General features: G+C 43.5%; 1 protein-coding gene across 1 annotated transcript in view; it reads right to left on the bottom strand.

Annotated features, from left to right (window-relative positions):
- LOC122817033 (trichohyalin-like) overlaps window positions 1-9,491 on the bottom strand; it is a 1,834,860-nt gene that overhangs the window by 1,237,924 nt on the left and 587,445 nt on the right. Inside the window, exon 2 of the mRNA XM_044090165.1 lies at window positions 6,540-6,651. Within this exon, the coding sequence (XP_043946100.1) occupies window positions 6,540-6,622 (83 nt within the window). The 5' untranslated portion in view covers window positions 6,623-6,651. The remainder of the gene's footprint in view (window positions 1-6,539; window positions 6,652-9,491) is intronic.

Here is a 9,491-nt window from a genome sequence, read left to right as displayed (position 1 = left end):
CAAGATGGAAGCCTTTTCTTACACAGGAAAACATCCAGGCCTGGCTATAATTTGCAAAACAATACATCAAGTCTCTCAAAAGCATTGGGAAAATGTGTTATGGTCTGATGAGACCAAGGTTGAACTTTCTGGCCACAATTACAAAAGGTACGTGTGGCGCAAAAACAACACTTTGCATCACCAAAAGAACACCAACCCCACGGTGAAGCATGGCAGTGGCAGAATCATGCTTTGGGGTTGCTTTTCTTCAGCTGGAACTGGGACTTTAGTCAAGGTGGTGGGGGGAATTATGAACAGTTCCAAATACCAGTCACTTTTGGCCCAAAACCTTCAGGCGTATGCTAGAAAGCTGAAGATGAAGAGGAATTTCACCTTTCAACACAATGACCCCAGGCATAAATCCAAATCAATAAAAGAATGGCTTCACCAGAAGAAATTTTAAGTTTTGTAATGGACCAGCCAGAGCCCAGACCTAAATCCAATAGAAAATCTGTGGGGTGACCTGAACAGGGCTGTGCACAAGAGATTCCCTTGCAATCTGACAGATTTGGAGAGCTTTTGCAAGGAAGAGTGGGCAAATATTTCCAAGTCAAGATGTGCCATGCTAACAGACTCCTACCCAAAAAGACTGAATGTTGTAATTAAATCAAAAGGTGCTTCAACAAAGTATTAGTTTAAGGGTGTACACACTTAAGTAACCAGCTTATTGTACATTTTTTATTTTTTTATATTTTTTTGCCCTAACAGATGTTTTCTTTTCAACTGATCCAAGCAGAAGTGCTAAAACCAGAGCGGAACTCAGTGGAGGTATATCCAAAACGTTTTAATGAATACACACAACACAAACGTTAAAAAGTACAGTTTTGTACCTACCATAAATGTAGATGTCCGATAGGAATGCATCTGCAGTCCTTACAAATGGGCTGTCCTGTCGTCAGGCAGCCCTTCAGTCGGCCGGATTCCAAAGTCTGGGTCCGGCTTCGGCTGGTGTCGCACTTCACCCGACGTCATCGCTGCAGTTTTTCGGGTATAAAGGCATCAGCCGACGCCATTTTCCTCAGTGTTTCTTGCCCCAGATGCCAGGTGCCCTCTTGGATGGCTAAATTTGGATAAATGCCAATGTCTCCAAATAGTAGAGAGCAAACACATAAAATAAGCATGTATGTACATATATACAAACAAATACACCATAATAGATCCCCCCCAAGCTAGCTGAAGGATGGCAAATACCCTAGGAGTACCTCAGAGGGGAAGGTGGGTGGGTAATCCTGACTGCAGATGCATTCCTATCGGACATCTACATTTATGGTAGGTACAAAACTGTACTATGTCCTTCAAGGATGCATCTGCAGTCCTTACAAATGGGTAGAATACCATAGCTAAACAAGGGAGGAGGAAAAGAGTAGAGATTATGGTGTAGCTAGGATCCCTTGCAAAAAAGCAGTGGCAAAACCTGCTCGGGATCTAGAGTATAAAGGTAAATTGTAATGCTTGGCAAATGTATGCACGGAGGTCCAAGTAGCAGCCTCTATAATGTCCTTGGTAGCCACTCCTCGTAAGAAAGCTGTGGTAGTGGCTGTAGCCCTTGTGGAGTGAGGCCTGATGTTCTCTGGAGTTTTCTTTCCATGGTAGGAGTAACAAAATCTAATGCAATTTCCAATCCATTTGGAGATTGTCTGTTTTGAAATTGGTTTTCCTTCCTTTCCTGTGGCATATGCTACCAGAAGCTGGTCAGTTTTTCTATTGGACTTAGTTCTGTCCAGGTAGTAGCGTAATTGTCTATGTACATCCAAGGTATGCAAGAGTCTTTCTCCCCTGTTCTGTGGGTTTGGGAAGAATGTAGGTAGGTGGATAGCCTGATTTAATGACACTCTGGATACCACCTTAGGCATGACTGTAGGATTTGTTCTCATGGACACTCTATCTTGATGGAAGATCAGGAAGGGTTGCACTGCCATTAATGCCTGTAGTTCAGAGACCCTTCTTGCTGAAGTTATTGCCAGCAGGAAAGCAGTCTTCCAGGATAAGTATTGTAATTCTGCTGTTGCTGCTGGCTCGAAAGGGGGAAGTGTCAATTTTTCTAGCATAAAGTTCAAGTCCCATGCTGGCAATGGTGGTTTCCTGGGAGGTTTTACATTTTTAATTCCTCTCAGACACTGTCTGAGCAGGGGATGAGAGAAGACAGGAGGATCCAAGCTGTATTCTGCTGAAATAGCTGATGCATGTATCTTGATGGAAGAATAGGACAGGCCTGTGTGGAAGAGCTCTGCCAAGTACTCCAGGATGTTGGCTATGTTTACCAGTGTCACATCTTCTCCCTTTGCAGTACTCCAAATGAGATATCTTTTCCATTTTGCTGCATAATTCTTTCTTGTTGAAGGTCTACGATCCTCCAGGATTATGTCTTTAACCCTTTGGGATAAATTTGGGTTAATTGCTGTTATGTAATGTTCCAGGCAGTTAGCTGCAGAGTTTTCAGGTTTGGATGCAGGATGTTGTAGTTGTTCTGTGTTAACAGTAATGGGATCAGGGTAGTGTCCATATTTGTTCCCGAGACATGCTCCTCAGCAATGGGTACCAATGTTGTCTTGGCCAGTCTGGAGCTATCAGAATGATCCTTGGACGGTCCTCTTTGATCTTCAGAAGCACCTTGTGCATCAAAGGAAGTGGTGGGAATGCGTATGCTGTCAGGTTTTTCCAACTGAAAGATAGTGAGTCCACCTTCCAAGCAAGTGGGTGGTACGTCCTTGTGCAGAATTTCTTTAGCTGGTGATTGAGTGGGGATGCAAACAAGTCTATTTGTGGTAATCCCCATTCTCTTGTGATGGCTTTGAAGATGTCCGGATGAAGCATCCATTCGTGGGCATCTGTGGTAGTTCTGCTTAATATGTCTGCTAGAATGTTCTCTTTTCGGTACAAAAATTGCTTGTAACTGAATGTTGTAGCTCAGGGCCACATCCCATAGGTCCAGTGCCAGCCAGCATAGAGGATATGAATGGGTGCCTCCCTGTTTGTTGATGTACCACATAACTGTGGTGTTGTCTGTCCTTATCATCAACTGACCTTCTTGGAGAAGTGGTCTGAATGACTGGATTGCCAATTTTACTGCCAGCATTTCCTTTAGATTTATGTGTAGGCGCAGCTGGTCTTGAGTCCATAAGCCTTGTATGCACTTGCCCAGCATGTGTGCCCCCAACCGAGGTCTGAGGCATCTGTCGTGATGGTTTGGCTTGGTTGGCTGTTGCAGAAGGGCAATCCTGTGTTTGATTGACAGGCCTGAGCCCACCATAGGAACTCTTGTTTCAGGCATGGGATTATTGGAATTTTGGTTTCTAGGCTGTGCTTGTGTTGGGACCACAAATTCTTTAGGTACCACTGTAGCTTTCTCATATGCAGTCTGGCATGAGGGACCAGAATTATGCAGGATGCCATGAAGCCTAGAGCTTGCAGTACTTTTCTTGCAGTTAGATGGTTCTGCTTTGTTAATGCCAAGAAGTAGAGAGGTAGTTGCTCTTTCTTTTCTGCAGTTAGGAATGCCATTTGTTTTGATGTGTCCAGCTCTGCACCCAGAAAGGTTATTCTTTGGGATGGAATCAGCCTTGACTTTTTTATATTGACTGTATATCCCAAGGCTTGCAGCAGGTAAATGACTCTTTGTAAGTCTTCTGTTAGCTTGCTTTTGTTGTCCGCTTGTATCAGGCAGTCGTCCAGGTAGGGATAAATTTGGATCCCCTGAAGTCTGCAATGAGCAATTACTGATGCCAGGCATTTCGTGAACACTCTGGGCGCAGTAGATAAGCCAAAGGGCAATGCTGAAAATTGATAATGCTCTGATCCTGCAAGAAATCTGAGGTATCTTCTGCAAATTGGTCGTATGGGGACGTGCAGGTATGCCTCCTTGAGATCTAGAGTTACCAGCCAAGACTCCTTGCCCAGCATGGGAAGAAGCTGCTGTAGGGTCAACATTTTGAATTTTGGAACAATAAGGAATGTGTTTAAAGCTGACAGGTCTAGAATGGGTCTCCATTTGTTTTCTTTTCTTGGTACCAGGAAGAGTCTGGAGTAAAATCCCTTTCCTTGCTCCATAGATGGTACCTTTTCCACAGCTCTCATTCTTAATAGCTGAGATATTTGCTTTAGAGCTTCTGTCCTTTGAGTAGGTGGTAGGTTTGGCATTCCTCTCTTCCCTGGTAGAGTATGGAAATGGAACCTGTAACCTTGGTCTATAGTTTGCAAAATCCATTTTTCCCTTGTGATGCAATGCCAGTTTTTTGAAAATAAGGTTAGCTTTCCGCCTAAGGGTGCTTCTAGTTGTTCCCTGGTAGGCGGTGCCACTGTCAAGTCACTGTGATTGAGTTGTTGTAGTGGTGGTGGCTGCGTCCGTGCCTCGCTGGTTGTTACCTTGCCACTGGCGTCCCCTGTAGGCACCCCTGGATTGGTTTCTGCCTCTAGAACGCCTATTCCTGCCTCTCTGAGTCTTAGAGGAGTCCGGAAAGGACCAATTCTTGGAGGGCCAGTTCCTGCTAAACCTTGGAGGTTGGACCTGTAAGAAATCTTTCACTGTTTGTACAGATTTCGCCTTATCTTCCATCTTTTTTAGTACCTGCTGAGCAGGGGAACCAAATAAATTGACCTTGTCCATGGGTGCATCCAAAAGCTTTGATATGACATGGTCTGGTAATGCCTGTTCTTTCAACCATGCATGTCTCCTGATAACTGTGCCAGTCATGGCTGATCTAAAGGAAGCCTCCAGTGCATCATAGCCACATTTTAAAGAATGGTTACTAACCTGCTGTATGTTATGTACCATTTCTTGAACATATTTTTTATCTAAAGATTCTTCAGAGGACAGCTTTTTATTTAACTGGTCAAGCATAAACTCTTGATATTGAATCATATGAAATTGGCAGTTCAAAGCCCTAGCTGACAAGGTAGCAGAAGTGTAAACTTTTTTACCCCATCTCTCTAAGGACCTGGATTCCCTTTCAGAGGGGTCGGGGTTTTTAGTAGAAGTAGCTGCTGCAGCTTTAGGGCCCTGGGAGATAGTCTCTGGATCTGCAAAGGAGCCTTGTATAAATGGTGATGAGTGTCCGGGACCCTGTAGAACCTATCGGGCTTAGCAGGAGCCGGAGGTAATGAATCAGGAGCAGTGCAAGCATCATTAAATGCATCATCTACAACAGAAAGAACTGGAGGTATAGCTAAAGGCCTATGTTGTGGCAAATGTAGAAAGGTTCTAAGCCTTTTTCTGGAGTCTGAGAAATCTTGGCCCTGCCACTGAAATTGTTCCCTCATAGCATGCAAGGTTTCCCCAAAGGAAAATTCCTCAGGTGGAGAGGCTGAAGGAATGGACTCTTCCGCATCAGAGTCTTCGTAAGGAGAATAAGAAGCCTCAGGAGGGTCTGTGTGTTCTGAGTCATCAGAGGAATCATCAGTGGATACTGGTTCAGGGGGCTCTGCTCTAGGCCTCTTTTCTGGAGGTGGGAGAGAGGACCTGTCTGGATGAGGCTGGGATCCACGAATTAAAGAAATTAGATCCTCAGCCAAAGAAAGCATATGAGAGCTAGTGCTGGGTCTGTGTGAGGGGGGTTTGGCAGGCACAGTTTTTGAAGCTTTGGCTGCTTTAGCCCTGGCAAAGGCCTTAATAGACATGGTTGCAGGAGGCCTAGCAGCTCCACGTGCAGGGGTTGAAATATCCAGGGGAATAGTGTCTGATAATTCCTGAGAAACCGCAACAGAAGGTTGGATTTCAGAAGCCGATTCTACCAGGTTAGAGGAGGCCTCGGTAGAAGGCATGGTTTCGGCTGAAGAAAGAACCGCTTGCTCGGTTTCGGCCGAAACCGAGACACTCGCGGTTTGCTTAATCGCAGTTTCAGCCGAAACCGCGGACCGCGAGTGTCGGTCCTTTTCTTTTCGTTTTTTGGAAATTTGCGTTGTCGGAGGATCCGACGGCATAATATAGGCAAAATCAGAGCCGAAAATCTGTTCAGCAAACTCCGACCGACGTCTAAGCGTCCGTCGGTTAAAAGAAGCACAGGCTAGACAAGCTGCTACGTCGTGGTCTGGGCCTAAACAATGTATACAGTAGGAGTGGAAATCTTTATGAGGTATTTGTTTCCCACAAGATAAACAATTATTCACTTTCTCTGACATCGGCTGAGGCAAGAAAGAGTCCCCAACGGGGTACTTAGCTTTTTAGAAGTCTTCGAAGTAGTATTCATAGTAGTAATCTCTGGATCTGACCGACCGGCACTTGCGAACAGCTTCTGCTTCGGGCGCCACGCGGCAAGAAAGACTGAGGAAAATGGCGTCGGCTGATGCCTTTATACCCGAAAAACTGCAGCGATGACGTCGGGTGAAGTGCGACACCAGCCGAAGCCGGCCCCAGACTTTGGAATCCGGCCGACCGAAGGGCTGCCTGACGACAGGACAACCCATTTGTAAGGACTGCAGATGCATCCTTGAAGGACATCAATAGAAACATCAAACTACAATAACAACATAACACAACTGTTTTAACTTAAAGACCTGAAGCTTACCAGTTCTTTAGTCTGTCTCGGGCTTCCAGTTGAGCTCCCACCTCAAATTCAAGTCCACGCCTATTTGGTGGATGTTTCGTCATTCTGTATGTCCTTAACGTAACCCTGTTATCTTTGGGGAAACAAAGGAGAATACCACTGTATATCAAAAAATAATTTTATACATTCCAGCACTACAATATAAAATCAAGCACAAACATTTAAAATCTACTGTAAATCTAAAATAAAAGCTACCTACACAGATGCAATACAGTGAAAAAGTTTACTACTGCCACATGTTAATAAACCCTTTATGCTTTGTACACAAGTTTCTGACAGTCTCAAACAAGGCTGTCCATCCATGAGTTAGTAAATGAAGTCACAGCAGGCACCCCTAAAGAAATGCAAGTTGGCATGCATACAGCAACCTGGCTACTATCTGTTTCAGTATTCTGTGTCCAAAGGTATAGAGAATGCAAAGGCCTGGTGTGCAACTAAAGATTTTCTGTTGCACAGCTGACCCTTACTTGAAATAGAAAAGGAAGGTGCTATGAAAATGAAGAATGAAAACTCGTCTGCTACTACAGAGCTTACAATTACCTCTTGACACAATAACACAGATTTGAGAGACTAGTAACACAAATAATAAAGTACCCAAAGGACCAATTTCTCCTCCTGAAAAGATGGAAGTTATTTATGGAGCAAGTGAGGCCTTGCATGAAGCAGGAGTGGCTGGAGAACAACTATAGGACAAAGTCTGTACTACCATCACATACTCCTAAAAAAACATTAATTAATCACCTCACTAAAATTTATGATCCTATCAGATCCATCAGATCTCTAAACAAGAAAATATAAACACACATTGTATCCTACTGATTCTCTCCGCTCAGTACCTGAAGCTAAAATACAGAATTCCACGGACGAAGAATAAAGCCTTAAAAAGCATCATACAAAAATCCAGGCAAAACAAAAAAAAAAATACATCAGAGTGATAACTGGAACTGCTTATGCTCCCACGAAAGATAACAAACCTCAATCAAACGGTTTGCCCTCGGCGCTCTACCTACCTCCAATTCACTCCTACTGCATCCATCCTCTACACCTTTTGCAAAACTTTCATCTTGAACCCTATCTAGTTCCTCTCCACCATAGCTCTCTTCCTCCTCCTATTTATTTTTCCTCTCAGTCCACCACTTGTACTTCTCTCACACACCATCTTACTCTGGTATATTTCCTTCTCAGTAACAGATGACTGCTACCATATGAAGCACCAAGCTTAAGTATTCTCCTAATTACCATTACCCGTTATGACATGATGTACTACGCATCACAACAAATACTGCCAGCACCACTGCTGACCTCTGTAAATATGGTCATGTTATAGTCTTGTAAATGCTATTCTTTGTTTGCTTTGGAACTTGTTTCTCCCCAGGCCTCCAATGAAAAGGAGCTACTCAGCCCATTTGGATAACTCATGTTAATAAACAGATTAAATGAAATATGCAATTTTTGCATTAAAAAGCTAATGTAATTTAATGTTAAATTAGTGATTCTTCCCTTTGCAGTTAACAAAATAGAATGCTATTATACACTAACATCCACTTCTGAGTCATGATGGGGTGCAAGCTGACTCCAAAATAAGTATGTTCAATGCCACTCATCTGCCTCTAACTCTCACTTACTGGAGAGAAATTAACCAATTAAGTAGAAAGAGGTTACTAGCGATCACTGTCCAACTGCCTCATAATGCATGAAGCACAAACAGTACTCTCTAAATTCTGGAAAAAAATACTCTTAAGCACCTGTCCGACGTAAGGTGCCTAAATTTTTCTTAAGCACCTCTCAGAGCTGTTACAACTGTAGTCTCCTGCTAGAGGTGTAACAGCGGCCTGTGTTGGTCTCCACAGAATGGCAGTTTGAAACTAAAAAACCTGAATGACTGTTTTACAACACCCACACCCACCCACACACGCACACCCACGGCAAAGCAGAGTCTATAACGGAGTAGATCAGAGTGGGTCTTTATTACGTGATCGAACAGTGAAATGTTCGAACACGTAATAATCGACCCCTAATATCGAACCATCAGAATGTCAAACGGTTCAATGGATATCTCCGTACAGTGCGGACATGGAAGTTTTCCATTGTTTGCACTGTAGTGCGATCACAGAGTTGGTATATTTAGGTAGTGGGGGGATGCAGGGGGGCATTTTAACGGTTTGAGTGTTTTTTTTGTTTGACGTTCGACATTACGGCGTTTCGATATTTAGGGGGTCGATTATGTGTTCGAACATTTCACTGTTCGATCACGTAATATAAACGCGTTACAGTGTACGTGCTGTGTGCTTTGTCTTTAAGAAGCATGCCAAAGACTGTATGTGCATGTATAAATTCCAGACACGTGCAATCCCTAGCGCCATTCTGAAAGAGCAGCCAGAGCATGAGCAAGCATGATCACAGTTGTTAGTCTGTATACAAGTTACTTTAGTCAGTAAACCTCTATGGTGAGATGTTTGTATAAAATCAAGCTGCTTCAACAGAATCCAGGAAGACTCTTCTACTGTGTCCAAAATAGGAGAGTGACACTTAGGATTCCCCAATCCCTTTCTCTCTGCCGCCACTCCAATATCAATCCATGTAAGGGAAGGCAGTCTCTATACTGCACTCCAAATGTCTTCTTAGCCTCTTCCCATTCTATTACCTTTCCCTCTCAAATTATTTGCTTCCAATTCCTTCTTTGCCAGTTTTCACCAGTAAGTTTCAACCACTTTTACTTATTCTCTGTATCCCTAACTGCAGTCATCCTTGTCAGCAAAGTCTCCTTTCTCCATTCTTGTCCTGCTTAGTTCTTAGAATACTTCCTGCTACTTTGTGGATATAATATGGCTGTTGTCATTCTCCTTAAGGATCTGCATCCAAAATCCCACTCTCATTATTTCTTGAATTATCCCCCGTGTTTAATCATCATCA

This window comes from Protopterus annectens, chromosome 12.part0, assembly GCF_019279795.1.
Source record: "Protopterus annectens isolate FY-2018-M chromosome 12.part0, PAN1.0, whole genome shotgun sequence".
In the NCBI taxonomy this organism is placed as follows: domain Eukaryota; kingdom Metazoa; phylum Chordata; order Ceratodontiformes; family Protopteridae; genus Protopterus; species Protopterus annectens.
This window is presented reverse-complemented; position numbering and strand designations above follow the sequence as displayed.